The 21121-nt window shown below is 34.1% G+C and overlaps 3 protein-coding genes across 3 annotated transcripts; 2 read left to right on the top strand and 1 right to left on the bottom strand.

Annotated features, from left to right (window-relative positions):
- Window positions 1-6610: 6610 nt before the first annotated feature.
- On the top strand, window positions 6611-10628 carry LOC148572728 (uncharacterized). The gene is made up of 6 exons (XM_088507720.1): window positions 6611-7463; window positions 7556-7624; window positions 7712-8775; window positions 8874-9767; window positions 9873-10061; window positions 10161-10628. The coding sequence occupies exons 1-6, from the start codon at window positions 6611-6613 to the stop codon at window positions 10626-10628; spliced, it is 3537 nt and encodes a 1178-aa protein (XP_088363846.1).
- Window positions 10629-11044: 416 nt separating this feature from the next.
- On the bottom strand, window positions 11045-11658 carry LOC148572727 (uncharacterized). The gene is made up of 2 exons (XM_088508038.1): window positions 11461-11658; window positions 11045-11338 (listed from the first exon to the last, which is right to left on the bottom strand). The coding sequence occupies exons 1-2, from the start codon at window positions 11656-11658 to the stop codon at window positions 11045-11047; spliced, it is 492 nt and encodes a 163-aa protein (XP_088364164.1).
- A 4550-nt stretch (window positions 11659-16208) lies between these two features.
- Window positions 16209-17950, top strand: LOC107632051 (uncharacterized). The gene has a single exon (XM_016335689.3). It carries the CDS (start codon window positions 16324-16326, stop codon window positions 17803-17805), a length of 1482 nt encoding a protein of 493 aa, XP_016191175.1. The 5' UTR covers window positions 16209-16323; the 3' UTR covers window positions 17806-17950.
- The last annotated feature ends 3171 nt before the right edge of the window (window positions 17951-21121 follow it).

The following is a 21121-nucleotide window of genomic DNA, read 5'->3' as shown; positions in this document are numbered from 1 at the left end:
AAAATCAAATGATGGATGATCCTTTGATTTCAGGCCCAATTTTAAGGATTATAACTCTTTTGGACCAATCTCAAATTTATACATCAAATATATTTTATTGATTTTGGATTGGATTAAAATTTTTTCAATAGAACTTTGGTGGTAATTTTAATTTTTAGCGGTAGTAGAGTAGAAATAAGATTAAAAAAATAGGGCAAATCGTAGTATTAAGCCAGTTGGGTGGAAAATTTACATGATTCAACCAAATCGAAAAATGAGACATGGATCAACCAAAAGCATGTCTCTTTGTAATTCGAATCAACCTAACTCAAACTAAAAACAGGAGTAATTCGAATCAATGTTGTTCGAATTATGAGTGACTATGCATGCTATGTAGTTCGTATCACTCTGATTTGAATTATATGTGAAACATTCGATAGGCAGTTCGAATCATACTAATTCGAATTATATGGTGAAACATTTGATAGGCAGTTTGAATCACTCTGATTCGAATTATATGGTGAAACATTCGATAGGCAGTTCGAATCTAGCTATTCGAATTATATATAAATAATTCGAAATTAGCTGTTTCGAATTATGAAGCCCCAGACGTGTATAAATACTGTGTGAACATGAATTGTGTTCATTAGAGTAAGACAAAATGGCTAGTGAGGAGAGTTTTGTAGTGTTAGTGCATTATAGAGGATCCATTAAGAGAAAAACACGCTCTGATGTAAAGTTCACTAATAAAGATCCTCTGAGTATTTTTATGAGACTTATGACGAGATTCAATGACTTCTTGGCGTGAAACGGGTTCAGAAGTTACTCTATCGCATTCCGATCTTAGTGCTTAGAGATGACGTGAAATACGATTCTTTTATCATAGGGAGTGACGAGGATTGTCCTGTGATGAGTTTGAAAAACTCCAAATTATTTTGATGATGATCAAACATTGTTAAAAATAATTAATTACAAAATTATTAATTTAAATTTTAATTGACATTAGTTGATTAATAATTTTATTATTGTACAGATCTCTTTGGGCCAAAATCACATCAAACCCAATGTAATATTTAGCCTTTGGTACAAAGAGTTTAATGATATAAGGCTGAATTGTTCTGCAAGTGTAAATTGGGCCAGGATAACAATGAGTAGCTCAAAACTTTCAAATTGAAAGACCAACAAGGCATGGTCAGAATTGAAGGAAGAAAGAATGAAATTGGAGCTTGATTGAGTTCGGTTACCTAACCCCACTAAGGAATGGAATTCAAATTCATTTAACTTTATTTAATGCCTTGGTAAATGGAAAGAGAAAGTTGAAATTGATTTGATGGCATTAATTGATTACACGTTACTAAGCATGGGATTTTGGAAAGTGAAAACTTAACTCATTTTAATTTCCTTCCTTAATTCCATTGAAAGCTTTCTATGAACAAGCAACAAGCTAAGGTGATGATGGCTCTTGCAAAAAGAATATCTAAAGTATGGTGTGGCTGAGATCCTTACCACAAAAGGTAAGATGTGGTGAGGAAGTCTCAAGATCTCCATACCTAGATATGGAAGCAATCCATTTCAGTCAGAGAATAAGATCCCTGGGGTATGGCTCGTCTCTACTTTTCGTTCATCCATCACAGAAGGTAGCTACTGTAGCTACGTGGAGGAGGAAGCAGAAGTGAAGCAGATGGAGCTGTCAAGGATCAAGCGTTCATCAAGGGTCAGAAATCCTTCTTGGGGACCAAGTCAAGATGGAAGGCTCAGATTGATGAAGCTTGAAGAAAAGGGATGAGAGAGAGGTAATTGCATGTTGGTTTTAGCTTTCGATTCCCTCTTTTTTCTCTCTGTCCGAACCAGTTTGATGGTTGAAGAAGAAGAAGTTGGCTCGGTTGAACCGTTTCAACCTTGGAGGCTTCCCCTTCTATAATAAGGGTGAACAGCCAAGGTTTAAGACAAGGAGAGTAAGCACAGAGTTCTCATAGCTACCCAAGCTAACAGAAGTTCTTCTCCTTCAATGTGTTTCATTTTGTATTTTCTTTAGTTTTGTCTGTCTTGAGTCTCATGGTGAAAAAGGCAAACAGTGTGAGGTTTGTAAGAAAACGCCAGTGAACGAAAAAAGGCAGAGTGTACAAAATTAAAGAAAAATCCATGGATGTCCTAGAGGTCCTTTGTACATTTGTGTGTTGTGTATCATGATTCTCTGGGAATCCCCTTACAAGTTGGGTTAGCACTTAACAGTTGAAAGCTTGGTAGGTGACCAAGTCAAGTTCAGAATTGGGGATAGATTCTGGACTTGTCCCGGATAGGAAGGGTAGTTCCTATGGAGAATTGGTATCTGTAATCTGTTTGATTATAGTGAAATTCCATCATTGTTGTGATGGAGACTGGACGTAGGCTGTATTGCACTTAGCATCTGAACCAGGATACTTCTTGGTGTGATTCTCTCTTTCTCTTCTACTCCTTCTCTGTTTCTGTTGCTAAGGAGACAAAATTGAAAAATATCTCATGACTGGGTACGAGACAAAAAGAAAATGTCTTGTGTCTGGTTATGAGACAAAACGCAGAAAAATCTCCTAGAGCATTCTATAAGGCAGCAAGTATTACTCAGCGAAAAAAAGGGGCTAAGATTCAACCCCCATTCTCTTAGCCACTGATTACCATAATCCTGTTCCATTGTCGTCGACAATTTCCCGAGGCCAAGACACATGAGTTGTTGGCAAAGTTGGTTGATGTGGTATCTAGCTCGGGAGGTTCGAAACGGAATACCCAAACTCTAGGCACGGTATCCGGTTCTAGCTCAAGACCTGTTGGTGAATCTTCGTCCGTGCCTGTGAATGTACCTCGGGATGTGCCTGTCGCCTCCCCGTCATTCGCCGTTGATCTCAACTGCAGTGGTGGTGGAGAGGTTGGTATCGTGGATATGATGCCGATTTCTTTACAGTGTGGGGCACCAGCTGGTATGGGTGATACATTGCTGGATGATGATGGCGATGATGATGTGGAGCTTGACCTCATTGCTGATGACATTGGCGATGACATAGCAGCAAGTAATCCAACTGGGGCTGGCGGTGGTTCTAGCTCTGGGACTCAGCAGTACCCTCCGCACTTTTTATCGTTGGACTTGGATGCCATAAGACAGGAGGGGGTTCCTGGGGAACCCACTGGATTTGGTGCTAGAGATACCCAAGGTACTGAAGGTTTAATAGAGTTTTAGGATAAAGAGGAGGCTGTGTTAAGCGTAAAGACGTATAACAAAACCCCACTAACATCATTCACTAAGAAAATATCATTCACTAGCAAAACCACTAACAAAACCAATAACAAAACCACTAACAAAACCACTTGTATGGCAATCCTATCTAACTTAGCAATGGTACATAATGACTACCATTCTAACACACCAAAGATAAAAATATAAAAAAATAACTGATTCACTCCTATTTTAAAAGAACAAGTTCGCACTAACCTCTTCATTGATAACACTAGCTATATGGGCTACTCCATCCAAACGATAAAGTCGGTTCGAATTATCCCACATCGGCTAAATATTCTGCTCAAGCCTTTATTGGAGTCGTACGGAGGCCCTTTTCTCTTAAATTTGGTGGGGCATGGATTTAGAATAGTGGTTCGAATGAGGTTATTTCGAACTCTTTATATAGGCAAAACATGAGGTAATTCAAAACAGTCTGTTTCAAATTACTATGGGCACGAAATTGTGGGCTAGTTCGGATGATGCTAATTCAAACTAGTATGTGTTAGTGTGTGTAATTCGAATTACTATGGTATGTGTAATTCGAGTGGCTCTAATTCGAACTACATAAAAAAAGTGCTCTTGGTAGAATCTTGTAACATTTTTATCTTTGGTAGAATTGTGTAAAACCAGCCTCTAGTTGGTTTATATGCGTCATTTGCCCTAAAAAAATATTATTTTAGAATTTATTATTATTTTTTATTAATTGTAATTGTTATTTACAATTTTAATTAGGATTTATTTTTTTTATGCAACCTTGAAGATAAGGTTATTTTAAAGGAGAGGATAATGTTAGGATTAGTATTGGGTCTATAGTCCAATTAAAGAATTATACTATTAGAATGTACTAGTGTAAAGAGGCATGAGGTAATTAAAAACTCTACTTCCTCTCTTTAGCCCTAGTCCTAGAAATTTCTATTCTATTCTCTTTGATTTATATCTAATTCTCTCTATTTCTTTATACAAATTCGTATCTATATAACTATTAGACATTAAATTGCAAGAAAATATTAATAAATTTATTAGATTTGATATTAAAATAAAAAATATAAACAACTTATAAAATTTTAAACCTTAAAACCAAAATATTTAAGATCTAGGAAAGAAATAAAAAAACTTTTGATAAATAACGACTTCAGCATTAATGTGACAATAAATTAAATCAAATAGCATATATTTTAATTAATTAAATTAAACATTTGATATAATAAATTCATTATAATTGTGTAGCTCAATAAAATTAAATAAGTTAAATAAATAAAAAGTATCTTATATAAAAATTATTATCTTTTTAAAAAATTATTAATCAAAATATATAAGATGACAAAAAATTAATACAAATTAAAATAAAATCAATTTATTTATTATAATTAGATTAAATAATTTAATATTTATCTCAATCAAATTAAATAAATTATTAATTATGACATTCTTAATTAAAATATTAATCAATATATAACACAAAAAATTAATACAAATTAAAATAAAATCAATTTATTTATTCTAACAAAATCAAATAATTAATACAATTGATTAGTTATAATTAATATAGTTAAATAAAATATTAAATAATTTGATATTTATCTGAATTAAATTAAATAAATAAATAATTAATTAATATATTTAAATGAATCAAATAAAATAAATTAAAAATACTTTTAAGAACATATCACTTGAATTATACTGTTAATTAAAAAGATTAGATTTTAGTAATAAATAATAGATAATAAATAATAAATTATATAAATATATAAATATTATTTATTAAAATTAAATATTTAAAAATATATCAAAAACTAAAATTTTCAACCATTAATTTTTATGTAAAGTTTAAATCTAGATCAATCATCAATCAATACCTACTGATACATAATAATTAGGACAAAATACATAAATAAACCAAAGCCAATCCAATATTACGTATTTATATGATTCACCTAAATAAAAAAAATGTTATATTGATCTTCCAAACCATATTTTTATATAAATCGAATTGGTTAAATTCGATTTACGCAATATAGTAGTAAATCGAATTGGTAAGTTTCAAATTATATAGAAATATTATTTTTTTTGCATAAATCAAATTGGTCTGATTCGATTTATAAATGAATGATATCCATAGTAGTAAATCGAATGAGTATGATTCAATTTATGCATGGTTTGTGACAACTAGTAATTCGAATTAGGTTGCTTCAAATTATAGAAGTTGGACGTCCATAGTAAATTGATACAGTGCAATTTGATTTACTAACAAATTGAGTTCTATGTATAAATTAAATTTAAACTATTAAATTTAATGTGAAATTAACCTATATAAATATTAATTTTTATTATAAAAAGGAGCACTTAACTTATCAATTTTTATAGGTTATTTTGAAGTTAATAAACAAATAAATATTAATTTTTATTATAATAGTAAAAAATTATAGCATACTAAATTAGGATACTAGAAAAAATATTATATAATATAATATAAAAAAATAAACTAAAAAAAGTATTAAAAAATTATAACAAATTTAAAAAAATAATATTATAATTTAATATCATATTTTTTTAGTAATTATTTATCTAAAAATGATTTTAATTAATATCATCTAAACAATATTCATTTTATTAAAATTAATTTTAGTATAAAATTAATTTTAGTATAAAATTGTCAAACATAAATTAATTTCAACTTCTATTAGTAAATTGAATTAAAAATAACATATAAAATTTACTCATATTTATTAAATTTTAATATCAGATAACAATTTAATAATTTTTTAAATACTCTTTGAGGTAATGACCAATTCGGTACCCGAAAGATTCAAACGCTGACATTTTAGTACCCAACTATTGTTATTGACAAAAAGGTACCTGAATGGTTTAAAATTTTGCCAAGCGTGTCCAAGAGCTTGCCGGAACATAGCTCCGGTGAGTACGATGCTTACGTGGTGCTCGGTTTTTGCTGACTAGGTTAGTGTTATATTAGATGGAATTTCTAATTTTAATTATGGTTATCCTACTTGGAAAATAAACTAAACCTAAATTGAAAATTATTTTTGCCCCAAATTAATTTTGCCCTAAAACCCAATTTGCATATACCAAGTTACCATTTACTGAGTTACTGTGGTTAGTGTGTCACTAGCGAAAATCAAAGGTCACGTAGAGAGGGAGAGACGTTGCCCTCGAAGCTTGGCGCGAAGAAGAAGGATACAAGGCAAGAGCCATTGTCGAATCAAGCTTAACGGTTCTGAAGTGGCATCGTGGGATCACCACTGTTCGCAAGGAGCAACCCTACGAAGAGGTACGTTCTGCTTCATGTTCTTTGTTTAAGTTATGGTTTTTTGCGTTTGCTGGTGACATGCTGTTTATTCATTGTATCTTCTCTCCATTATTTCTTAGATGGATCGTTTAGTTACGTTTGTGTATCATCACATGGGTTGCTTGAAAAAGGTTAGAGATGGGAATGTGATATACGAAGGGGGTTTAGTCACTGAGATACACAGGGTGAATGTGGAGACATGTAATTTGTTTTTTGTTGAGGGGTTGTTTTTAGACCTGGGTTACCCTGGATATAATGAGGCGTATTGGCTAGAACCTGGTTTCGAATTAGGTCAGGGTCTTAGAGTACTGAGGACAGATGCTGAAGTGATGAGGATGTGTGAGAGTGCAATTAAAAACGACAACACTGTCCATCTCTACTTTGATCACCCTATTGATGCCAACCCTGAAATCATTGATGACAATGTCGTGTCTTCTGGTAGCAGTGAGAGTGTGGTTGAGGTCAATCCACCTGGTGATGAGAGGGAAACTGAAATCGTGAGTGAGGAAACTGGCGAGGTTAATCAGTTGAGTAAGGCTTTAACAGTTGTTGTGAAGGAGACTTTGAATGAAGTTGTGACTGAGAAGGGTGTTGATGTTAACGAGTCGGAGGCCGGAGAGGGTGGTGTTATGAATGAAGATGTGAATCATGGGAATGGGGAGAAAGAGACTGAGCAATCTGCAGGTCCAGAAGAAGTTGTTAAGAGGGTGAGAAAGAGGCATCCACGACCACCACCAAGTGGTTTATCACAAGAAAGGAGAGCTGCTGAACCTGAACAGCACCAGGGTGATCCTTTAGAAGCTGAAACAGTAAATGAACAAACACATGAGAGAAGAGATGATGATGAACATGTTGCCAATGAAGGTGCTAACAATGAAGAACCATTGGTGGATGAGTTGAGGGCAGAGGAAACAGCTACTCAGAATGCAGGAGGTAAAAATATTACTTCTTTTTTGTTATACCATTTTTGGATAAGTGTTGGTTTTTTGATTGCAATGATTATGATGCACATGTAGCCAATGAAGGTGTTAACCTTGAAGAACCAGTGGTGGATGAGTTGAGGGAAGAGGAAACAGCTACAAAAAATGCAGCAGGTAAACATATTAAGTTTTTTTTTTGTTACAGCATTTTTTGATAAATATTGCATGATGGCTGACAAGTATCAGCTGATGTATTAACAGATACAGAAACACAAAGAAAGGATAGGACAAATCCAAGGAGAAATCATCCTAGGCCTCAACCATCTGGGCAGAGGATTGTACCTGGAAAGGAAAATGAAGCACCAAGGGTAGAGGTGCCTAACCCAAACAGAGCAGATGGAGAGATGGGACCTGATACTTACCAATACGAATCTGATGAACTGTATAGCCCTCCTGGATCTGATGATGAAGATGAACCTATTTTTCCTCAACATAACCCGAACACACCCTTTGGGAAAATTACTCTGGAGCTGAACATGGAGTTTGAGACCATGGAACACTTTAAAGCAGCGGTTCAAAAGTACAACATACAGATTGGGAGGCAGGTTTTCTATCTTAGGAATGAGAGGAAGAGGTGCAGGGTGATTTGTTATGACCCCGAGTGCCCTTGGTTGTGTTATTGTTCTAAGACCAACTATCCAGCCTCGTTTCAGATTAAAACATTTGTGGATGAGCATACTTGTCCGAGAAGCAACAAGAGTAAGTCAGTGAGTTGTGCCTGGGTTGCTGAAGAGCTTGTGCCTAAACTCAGAATCCATCCTAACATGTTACAAAGGGAGGCACAGGAGTGGTTTAAGGTGGAGTATGACATCTCAGTTAACGAGAGGATGATGTACAGGGCTATGGATAAGGCCAAAGATGTTATTGAAGGAACGGAAAAGGATCAATACCTGAGACTTAGAGACTATCTGAATGAGATCATCAAGGCTAATCCTGGGTCAAGAGCCAACATGGGGACAACTCCACAGCAGGAAGGGTTGCCTAGATTTAGGAACTTGTATGTATGTTTGGCTGCTTGCAAGCAGGGATTTAAAGCAGGGTGCAGACCCTTCATAGTGTTAGATGGGACTTTTCTGAAAGGCTATTTCGGAGGGCAGTTACTAACTGCAGTAGGACAGGACGCGAATAACCAGCTATTTCCAATTGCATATGGTGTTGTCGATGCAGAAACTCGGGAAAATTGGAGATTCTTTCTCGAGGAGTTACATACTGACATAGGGGACTATAATGAGAATGGCTGGGTGTTCATGTCCGACCAGCAAAAGGTAATATGCAGTGTTTGCAATCATTATTGTTCTTATATTCCTACTTGAGTAATCTTAAGTGTTATAATGTTAACTGCTGAATTTACCCATGAATGCAGGGATTGATACCAGCTTTACAGGATGTGATGCCTGGTGTGAAGCACAGATTTTGTTGTATGCATATGTGGAGAAACCTGAACAAACGATGGAAGGATAAGGAGCTGAAGGGAGCATTCTGGCAATGTGCAAAAGCAACTACTGATCAAGAATTCAAGGATGCTATGGCTAGTGTGAAAAGGATCAATAAACAGGCATGGGAGTATTTGGATAAATTTGAGCAAGAACAGTGGTCAAGAAGCAAGTTTTCTGAATGGCCAAAGGTTGATAGCTTGACTAGCAACAACTGTGAATCGTTTAATTCAACCATTGTGGGTCTGCGGGGGAAAAGCATACTCACAATGCTTGAGGAACTCAGATTCTATATCATGAAGACGATGGCTACTCACAAGGACGCATTGATGGGTTACACCGGACTTATAGCCCCTATACAAGTGAGTAGATTAGAGAAGGAAAAAAAACAAGCTAACTACTGGGAGGCACAGTGGTGTGGTGATGATGAACATAACGAATTTGAAGTCAGAAGGTGGCAACATAGAGTCAGGGTGAACACAAGAGAGAGGACATGTTCCTGCAGAAAATGGCAGCTGACTGGACTACCATGCTGTCATGGCATTGCAGCAATCCAGAGGAAGAATGAGAAGCCTGAAGACTATGTCCATCACAAGCTCACCATCGAAGCATACAATAGGACTTACCAGTTTCACATCAATAGTATACCAAGCCAAGAGTATTGGGAGCACCATGATGGGTTGCCTTGTCTGCCTCCTCCATACAAGAGGCCTATTGGCAGACCTTCCAAGAAAAGGAAGAAGGACAGCAGCGAGCAAGACTCTGGGAGCCAATACCATGCCAAGAGAAGATATGGCCAGATAACATGTCAAACCTGCAAGAGAGTAAGTGAAACAAGTCTATTATCAGCTATCTACTTACATAATATCATTCAATCATACATAAACTGTTTGAAATCTGATTGTATTTATTTATTGCCTGGATGCAAGGTTGGACATAATAGTAGGACTTGCCCTGAGAGATCAAATGGAGCAGCAGCTCAAGAAGATGGAATTGATGAGGATGAAGCTAGAGAGCAAGAAGCTAACTGGGAGGAGACCATGGAGGCTGCACATGCTACACATGTTGCAGATGAGGAAAACCTCACTCAAAACCACCCACAGAGTCAACCTGATGAGGTAAACTTCTGTATTTTAATTCAAACCTTGTTCTTTTCCAAAATGTTGCACCTAGAACTGAGAAAGCCCCACCCTAAACTAATCACCCAACTCATACAGAATACTGAGGCTGATTTGACAACCACAACAAATGCTGCACCCCCTAATGCAACCACTACACCAGCAACCAGTTCAGGACCAGCACCTCCAGTGGCAGCAAGGCCAGTAGAGCCAACACCACCAATACCACCAACTAGAGGCAGGGGCAGGACCATTCGAAGAGGAAGACCCCCAACCTCAACAGCACCTCAAACTAGGGTTGCCAGCCATGATGTTGGGTCTAATTGTCAGATCCCAGCCACACCAACCAATGCTGCAGGACCAAGTGCTGGGCCTGGGTCAATGTCACAAGGTCCTTTGGGTAGGCCCACTCTGCAAGCCCAAAGTTCAGCATCCTCTAGGCCACCAACTGTGACTAGGGAAACCATGGCAGCAGCAAGCCCAGCCACACAGAGCAGGTTCACAGGCTTCATGCCCACCCCATCCTTGAAGAAGAAAAAGCCTTCAGCAAGCATCAAGAAGTCATAGCTTTCTTTCTTGGGTTTTCATGTTGTTTCTAGTTCCATGTTGGACCTGAAGTAGATACTATGCAACTAAATGCCATTATGGCATGTTTAGTATTACTTGTTATCAACTTTAGTGTCATTATGCCATGATAGTTTTTTTGGGGCAAAACTTTTGTTATTTTGGGTCTTAGGTATGTTACTCTGGATATTATGTTTTCATGCTATAAGACAGGTGTTTTTATACATGTTCTGTTTATGCCATTTTTTCAACAATGGCTAACCTATCTTATATATGGCTTACTCATAATTCAAAAGCAATAACTCAGTCACAGAAGATTAATAAGAGTGCATCCATTAATTCATCTCAATTACAATTAGGAAAACATTACAAATAAACAAGCTTTCAATCCTACAATCTTAAATTTGACCATTGTCTTCCTACTTAGCCATACACAGCAGACTCAAAACCAGATTTAACCCAAGCAATACACAGATAACAAGCAACAAGAACTCAACCCTCTTCAGTTGGTCCTTCATGTCATTAACCACAGGAAGCACCATCATCATCCTATCCCTTTCCCGGCCATCACTACCATCCTGGTTGGTTCTGCTTTTCTTTTTTGGATCTGCTATGCCCACCATGTTGCTATTCTCCGAAGAAACTTCTCCTTCCACACATTGTTCTTCAATTTCATCCAACCATTGAAAATACCCACAACGTCTTTCTGTGTTCTAGCATGGCACAAAAAATTTCATGAATCAGAGAAGATCGGAAAGTAAATCTGAAAAGTGGAGAAAAGCAACCCAGGAAGAATGCATCATTTCGTCAAGTAACATCAACATTTTAACCTTACCTTCCACAGAGGGCAACGAAGAAACCATCTATCAGGGTTGCTACTTGTCTTCGATTTCAACGGAACCACCGGAAGGGGACAAAAGCAACACCCATCGTAGATTTTACTACCAACTCCAGAACCACCATCAACGTCGAAGGCTATGGATGAGTGCTTTCTCACGGTTCCACCTTTTGCACGAGCCCTAGCTGCTTGCATCTTCCAGATTGGGATCGTGCTCTACGAGAGAGCGACGAGAGCAAAATTGGGTTTTAGGGCAAAATTAATTTGGGGCAAAAATAATTTTCAATTTAGGTTTAGTTTATTTTCCAAGTAGGATAACCATAATTAAAATTAGAAATTCCATCTAATATAACACTAACCTAGTCAGCAAAAACCGAGCACCACGTAAGCATCGTACTCACCGGAGCTATGTTCCGGCAAGCTCTTGGACACGCTTGGCAAAATTTTAAACCATTCAGGTACCTTTTTGTCAATAACAATAGTTGGGTACTAAAATGTCAGCGTTTGAATCTTTCGGGTACCGAATTGGTCATTACCTCATACTCTTTTTATAATAAAATTAATATTTATTTATTAAATTAAAAAATATATTTTAGTACTTTTTTAGTACTTTAAATAAGTTTAACATAAGGTAACATTTTTAATGAAATTTTTTAATAATTTATAAAAAATATTTATAATTATTATTTTTTTAATTTATTATCACTTTCAAATCAACTTTTTCGCTTCATAAATAAAAAAAATATATACACATATTAATAATAATAAAAAAGAAAAAAAATTTATGACCTAAACAATATAAAACTAATACATAACATAAAATTCACTGTTCTTAAATAATATAAAATTTCAGTTATTACAATTATCTAATATACTTAACCAATTAATTCTATTTCCTTATGCGTCAAAACACTTTGGAAACAAGAAGCCTCATCACGTATTTAAAAGACTAAAATATGAAAATCATATGTTCTTCCATTTTTCTTTGGTACCTTCTTCCTCCTCTCCTCTGATCATTCTTTTTCAAGTGCCAACTAGTAGTATCTTGGATACGGTTGTTGATTATTATTGTTTTGGTGATGTTGCTGATGATAATTAGTATAGAATACCATAAAGTCAAAAGTGAGGATGAAGAGTATAGTGATTGCGATCGTAAACAAAAACACACGACTTTTTAAGATATCGCTGATGGGTATGTTGAATAAACCCAAGAATGAGATGAGTATGAAGTAAATTATAAGACACCCGAGGGTGAGAACAAGCGTTGACCAAAATTGTCTTGGCAGAATACCATAATTTGGTCTTGGCACTCTTATTGGAATTGGAATACCACCATATCCCATTCCCATGCCTACACCTACTGGTGGTGGTGGTAGCATTGGCATATTTCCATAACCATATCCCATTGGTCCCGGTGGATAATTCGCCATTATACTTATTAGCTTTCTAGCTAGTCGAAATCACATGTATGTTTTTATTAGAGATAATTCTCTTAAAATAAGGAAATATATATATATATATAGCAATAGCAGTTCAAATGTATTTTAGAGATGTTGGAACATTAAGTTGATTGATCACCTCATAATTACGGATCGGGAAGCATGACCATTATTTATGATGACAGATATACCAAATAAAATATATAAATATATAGTGATTGATTTCAATGTATGTATCCATAGCATTTTAAATTTTGATTTCGTATGTAATAATAGGAAAATGTACTAATTTTTTTATTTTCAATTTATAGGATATTGACATACAAAAATGTTTAATAATAAAAAAATTAACAAAAGAAATCAAAATTTATGTTATTTAATATTTATTAATTATTATAAATATTAAATAAAATAGATTTTGATTTTTTTTTTTTGTCTTTTTAATATCACTTATCAAAATATATGTATAAATATGAGTTTGAGTATGTGAGTATGGAAATATAGGAATTTTCAAAATATAGGATTATATATTATTGTAATGAACGTGGTTTTTTCTATGATAAACCAAGTCTCAATTAGCTTATTTATGCCGAATTCAAATGAGTAAACAAAAGTGAAATTAATTTACGTAATTAATTGGATTAAGCATGTTCAGTTGATTATAGAGATCTCTACCTATGAAGTCATTCTCTTATACAATCATATCATATGTATATTAATGTTAATACATGCATTATAGAAAGAAAATGCTGTATACTAGTACGTATAATTAATTAACTAGTAATTGAAAACAACAATAATATCAACAAGACATGAATCACCACATGTATCAAAATCACCCCTTTTTTTTTTCTTCTTCCCCTTTGATATCCTCATGCATTAGAAATTCTCTAGAGGAAATATCAAACATTTTTCATGATCATATTTCATATAAAAACAGTTGTCAAACAAAGGAATTTGAAACTATAATAAAATACAACTTATATATGTTTATTGACATATCAAAATAAATTAGTTAAAGTTTGTAATTGGATTTTTGTATTATATAAAATTTTCAATCAAATCCTTTCTAATTATCTTTTGTTAAATAATGCAAATTATTTTTAGAATATTTCTTTTTTTTAATGTAAGAAAAATTATAAAATATTCTAAAACAATGATATTCTATGATTATTGCATTCTTTTTCAAAAAATAATTAATAAGAATCTAATTACAATTTTTTATCTAATATATAAATTTAATTACAAATTTTTTTAAATAACAAAAATCTGATAAAATTAAAAAGACTAATAATTAAATTAAAAAAAATCTCATACCAAAGACACATACATTTTGGATATTTTTGGCATGGATGTTTTTTCTTTTGTTAACTTGACATATGGATTGAAAAATGAAATACGGTTAAGATATTTATGATGTTTAATTTTAGATATAATTAATCTAAAAACATAACTCGAAATAAATATTGGAATGGTTTCTTTGATTATAGTTTGTTTCTGTCTGCAAGATTCAAATTGGATACCAATAAAAATCATTGCGTTTAGCTATTACTCAACTAATTTAGTATTCATAATATAAGAAAAAGAAAGAGAAAGGAAAAGAGAAAGAAGAAGAAAGAGAATACACATGTAGATTTTGTTTAAGTTAAAATATATATATATATATATATATATATATATATATATATATATAGAGAGAGAGAGTAAATGTGAATGAAAGAAAAGCCAAGAGTGAATATTCAATTTAATATTTGAATTTGTAGGTAAATTATAATTTAGTTTCTGAAATTTTAATTATTTTTGTTTAATTTTTAAATTTTATAAATATAATTTATATTAGTTTTTGGAATAATTTTTAGTACATAAATATTAATGGAATGCTGATATAAACTGTTAGATATTATGTTAAAATTTATAAAATAATGTTTAATCACTTGTTTTGAGAAAAAAATTTAGTACTATTTACGATATTTTTAGGTTATTTGAGTGACAAAATAGAAACACGTTGTTTTATAAAATTTAATGTGATATTTGGTAATTAACGTTAGCGTCTTGTTAAAATTTATGTGTTGAAAATTATTTCAAAGATTAACATAAATTACGTTCACAAAATTTGAAAATTACATAAAAAATAAATTTTAAAAATTAAATTAAAATCCACATGAAATTTTATGACAAATTAAATATTATCTCCAAGCAGAAGAATAGAATAGTCAAAATCGAAAATAGGGCTCGTGAAGTGAAAGATGAAAGAGGAGATGCGATGCAAGAAAGAGTAGTTTCACGGATGGGATATATACGAGAAGGCATGTCTCTGATTATCCATGAATGGTCCCTTCATTTTTATTGCTTTAATCTATGAGTCTTTCTCAGCATATATACCGTCATGTCTTGTCAGTATTTGACACTTCTACCAAATAGCACCCCTTTTTCTTTATGAAAATCAACTTTAATTTTCTTAACATCTCCCTCACACACATAACCAACACTGATCATACTCACATCTAACCGATTTTGGGAGAATCATAGCCTTGTTTTTTTCTTCATCTTATTTGCAGCCTTCACAGCTGACACAGAAATGAGACATTACCCATGTTACGTTATTTCAACATAAAAAATATGAGTAGTGTTAGCAATGACCTAAGTGTACAATGTGTATAATAGGTTAAATTTTTGGTCCATGAATAAAATGAACATCAGCTATACTATCCAGAATAACCACTAAATAATTTTGGGTTCACCAAGAATCGAACTCTTTGACCTTTCAGATCTAGAACTCTAATACAATATCATGAAACCACTCATCCCAAAAACGTAACCTGACAGACAGGACAATGTAACACTAATGGTCATATCTCTAATACTTCATAAACCTCAATTGTACACATTATACGCTTAGGCCATTAGCTCCCTATACTTATTCAAAAAATATAGTAATATAATATAATGGCTTTTTCTTTTCTATTTTATTTAGAGTAATTATGTGATCATTATACTTTGAAAGAGTGTTACCTAACAATAACAAGACAAAAGTACTTACAAAAATGTTAATAGAATGGCTTTTTCTTTTGTATTTTTTTAATATTTTTTATTATTATTTGATTAGTATAAATATTAAACTATTTTTAATAAATAAATTTTATTAATTTATGTATATAAATTTTAAAAAATATAAATTTAAATTATATATTTTTGTATATAAATTTTTTATAAATATAAATTATTATTCACTAAATATTGAAATATAATGAAAAACAAAGTCACAATATTTATCTCATTTCTTTCCAAAATAAATATCTGGAGTTTACCTTTACATCCTTCTCCTCTGCCATAAACTCCATATAGAAAAAGTGAAACTGAAACCTCGCCATTTGAATTTAGAAGACTCTATGAGCAGGTTCTAACAGTGGAGCAGCCACAAATGGGTTCTTCTACGTCTCTAGCTCTTGTTTTGTTCCTTGTGTTTGCTGGTGAAATAATGACGACATCAGAGGGAATTCGAAGAAGCAACACACAAAACAACAAGGGACAGCGCATGGTAGCACCAATGGAAGAAGATGAATTATTGGCATTGTTTGAAGTGATGAGTGGTCTTCTGGAAGATCCTGAATGGGCCCAGGCACATCCACAGCCATGCACAGATACCCCATGGCCTGGTCTTCAGTGTGAAGTATCCACCACTGACCCACCAATCTTTCATGTCACAAAGATTCACGTTGGTCCTGATATACTTTCACCACCTTGCAAAAAATCCGCTTACCTATCACAATCCTTGCTTAAACTCAATTATCTCAAAACCCTTTCACTCTTCAACTGTTTTGTTGCTTCTTCACAAGTCATCACTCTACCAAACACACTCTTTGGCACTTTCTCTTCATTGGAACACCTTGCTTTGGAAAACAATCCATCTCTTTCTGGTGAGATACCTACGAGTTTGGGAGATGTTGGTTCTCTTAGGGTCCTGAGTTTGTCACAGAACAGCTTACAAGGTAACATCCCAAGCCTTGGTGGTTTGGTTTGTCTTGAACAACTTGACCTTAGTTACAACAACTTGAATGGTTCAATCCCCATGGAAATTGGAAAACTGAAGAAGATGACCATTCTGGACCTGAGTTGGAATTCAATTGAAGGGGCTATTCCTCATTCTATAGGACAACTTCAACTCCTTCAGAAGATGGATTTGCACTCTAACATGCTTGTTGGGAACATTCCTCATGATTTGGGAAATCTCAAGAGGTTAGTGTTGCTTGATCTGAGTCATAATTTCATTGAAGGGCCTATTCCTGAAACTTTGTCAGGTATGGAGGTTTTGGAGTATTTAATCATTGATAACAACCCCATTAAAGAAAGGGTACCACTGTTCATAGGGAAGCTTAATAAGCTCAAATCATTGAGCTTGTCAGGGTGTGAATTGAATGGTCCTTTACCAAACTTCTTTTTTTCATTGAAGAATCTTACAGCTATTTCCTTAGGTAACAACAGACTCAGTGGGCCAGTTCCTAAAGTTTTGGGGTTACTCCCAAACTTAGATCAATTGAATATAAGCTACAATAATCTAAGTGGGGTTCTAGAACTTCCTGAATACTTCATCACAAAGCTTGGTAAAAGGTTGGATGTGAGAGGAAACAATGAGCTATGCACAAGTGATGATGATGATCAACCAAATAGGAAGAAAAACTTGTCTTCATACTTGGGAATCCCCTCTTGTTTGACCATGGTGCCTAGGACTTCAAATTCTTTTGCTGGTGGACCGGTTGAAAACCCTTCAGGGATAAAGCCATCTTGGTATAACAACATCATAAGTTCCTGTCCATCATTGTTACAGGGGGATCTACGTGTCATCCTATTTACTTTGGTTTTGAATTTGGTTTGGTTACCTGTTCTCTCAGCTTCTTTTATTTAGATTAATGAAATTCAAAAGCTTTAGTTAAGTAGTACATATAGACAAAGTCACAACTAATGAGAATATGACTTATTAAGGTGTGACTTAGCTCGTAATAAGAACAATATAAGTGACATTAGTTAAGCACTTTAAGAATTTCTCTTAACAATTAATACAAGTTAATTCCATGTATAATGATTTACTACATATATATATAGATATATGTATTTGGAAATATGCATGGAAAAGCTATTTCATATATATAATATCGGAAATGTTTGTTAATAAAAAAAAATCAGTCAAAAACAGCCATAACTTGCTTTGTTTAACATTTATTAATTGTTGGGAACATTAATTAATACTAAATAAGACAAATTCTAACTGTTTATTTTGTCTATCTAGCGTTGCCCATATAATATAAAGTGCCATTAATAGCAATGCCCAGTGGTACCTCCTTGCTCCTCAGTGGATTCAATAATAGGGCTCCAATAAAAGAAAAAAAAAGAAAAGAAAAGTAAAATAAAGATTCACATTTGGCCTTTCATCTCTGAATTTTTATTTTGACATTGGAGAACACTTACTGGATAAGCTTTCCGCAAATTGACAATACTATTTCGTAAATTGTATTTTTACCAATAATTTTTTTTATAATATGTCTTTTTGTTATTGACAATACATCTTCGGCAGATTGTACTTTTATGAACAAAAAATATTTTCTCTTACAATATACTCTCGATTGTGTGATAGACGTCTCGTAATATTTGGATGATTCTCAAACGCTAAAACAAATAATATATATGTTCTCCCAATCCAATAAGGGTCGGAGGTTCATTTGGCATATCACGGATTCCACGAGTTCTCTATCCATACAAGCTAAAGTGACCCATACGTTATACCATCTCTTAGAGAAAAATTAGACAATTGGTAGAAATTTTTAGACGAATAAACTCGAGCAAAAGACTTATCCGAGTATGAGGTATAAAAAGAGAGAAATCTATTTTTTTCTAAGATACGTCATCTTTTTATCTTAATTAGCCGCTTTATACAGGCACTTACTTTAGTATCGAAATGTCTTTATAAGTGATTCCGCTCACCAACTTATCGACAATCGTGACCCCACTTTTCCATGTCAAATTCGCGTCTTGATCCTGATCCTTAATATCTCATCGTTGCTCACATCTATCTATATAATCGACCATCCATCATAACGAACAATCAAACAATATATAATTAAAATTAACTATTAAAATTTACTAAAATATTAGTCTACCGGTATATTTAAAAGTTTTCCTAAAAGAAAAATTAGACTCTCATCTCACCATTCATGTTGATAAGTAACTTATTTGAAAGAAAGATCTGTATCACAATTTTCAAGGGCTGTCCCCGAGTGTTGTTTTCTAAGGCAGCCTTTTAGGAAGAGTAGCAGGAGTGTCGGTTGGTTCTGACATTAATGAGCATGCTGATGCCACAACCACCCTTGTTTTGGACTTTTGGCGGGTTCAGACACTCACAGAATCTGAGAATCTTATAGCAAATTAACAATCTTTACCAGCAGCTCCCAAAATCTTCACACTCTCACTAGCAATGAAGCATAGACCAAACACAAATTTAAAATGAACCCTAATTTATTTGAATTTAGTTATTACATTATATTATATCGTAAAATTACCACAAATATAATTATCAAGCTAAATGAACTATATTACATTTTTTGGATGCAATCTTTTTTATACACCTACTTAATACAAAATGCTTGTGTACAGAATACATTAGTATATCATATTTTTATTATTTATTTATTTGACCAGAGTGTAAAATTCTAATTATATTAGAACTCACATAATTACTCTTTCCCACTCTCTTCTCTTTTCTATCAGAGACTGGTCCATTACATAGGGTTTGGTTGGCATCAACCCCCTCGTTGGGTTAAATTTGAGTGGTCCAATTTCTATCCTATAAATAATAATATTACAACAGGACACAAGCTATGATAAACCACTTGTAATGATGACTCCAATAACTAACATGAGATCAAAGGAAAGTTTTGAATCCAGCTCAACTCTTGCTCCATGAATTAAAGAGCCCCTCTGAGGATAATACCATCTCTTCAGCAATTTTCAAAAGAATGCCATCAAGTTTACTTTGTTTTATTTCTGTTAGCAATGTTTTCTAATCTGCACATCCCATACCCAGCTTGCACGTACTTAGGTACTTTATATAAAATAAAGAGCAACTCTTTAGGCCATTCATTTTTTAGTATTTTTTATGTGCATAAATATTAAATTATCAATAATAAATAAATTTTAGAATAAAGAACAAATACATCTTTAACCTTTTCTTCCACGAATATTTTAGTCTCCAAAGATGGGAAAATATATTTATATTCCTGACATTTTTAAAACGCGGACAAATTTATCCCTCTGTTGAAGTGATTCCGTTAAACCCGATGAAAAAGTCTAACGTGACTCCCGTGGCGCTGACCTGACCGTTACGGAGCACACGTGGCATATAACTTTTCAAAACAGGACATATTAGTCCTCTTAAACCAAAACGTGTAGCTTTTCAAAACAGGACATATTAGTCCTCCCACACCCAAACGACGTTGTTTCACCCAAACTTCCAATCTTCAAATTTATGAGTCATAATCCTTTGAATGCACAGAAACAGTGGAGTGTGTGAAGTGGGTCACTGTCCTCAGCCACCTCTAACTCCTTCCTCAGCCTCTAACCAGCTCTTCAATCTAAGGCTCCAACGAGACGCCGCCAGGGTCCACGCCCTGACCTCCATTGCCGCAACTATCAACCGGACCCATGCCAGACCCTGTTCTCCTAAATCCTATCCGGGTTTCAGCAGCTCAGTCATCTCAGGTCTAGCTTAAGGAAGTGGCGAGTACTTCACGCGCCTTGGGGTTGGAACCCCAGCCAGGTACGTGTATATGGTGCTTGACACCGGAAGCGACGTCGTTTGACGCCCCTCTCTGCTACCGCCTTGACTCTCTGGATGCAACCAGAAGAAAGTATGCCAGTATCAGGTTTTCTACGGCGACGGTTCCTTCACATTCAGCGATTTCTCCACCGAAACGCTCACGTTTCGAAGGAGGAGGGTTGCGCGCGTGACACTCGGGTGTGGTCACGACAACGAGGGTTTACTCGGTGCCGCCGGCCTTTTGGGCTTGGGTCGTGGAAGGTTATCATTCTCGGCTCAAGCCGGACACCAGTTCAACCAGAAATTCTGATTGCTCCTTCAGAAGTGTAAAGTTTCAACCATAATTTCATGTTTTATTTCAAAGTTTCATATTTTTGGTATAGCTTCTGCAGCTGTTGATTAAGCTCAACTT

This window comes from Arachis ipaensis, chromosome B3 (genome assembly GCF_059453495.1).
Source record: "Arachis ipaensis isolate K30076 ecotype BB chromosome B3, ASM5945349v1, whole genome shotgun sequence".
Lineage (NCBI taxonomy): Eukaryota > Viridiplantae > Streptophyta > Magnoliopsida > Fabales > Fabaceae > Arachis > Arachis ipaensis.
The sequence above is the reverse complement of the archived record's forward strand: the minus strand, read 5'-3'. Positions and strand labels throughout refer to the sequence as shown.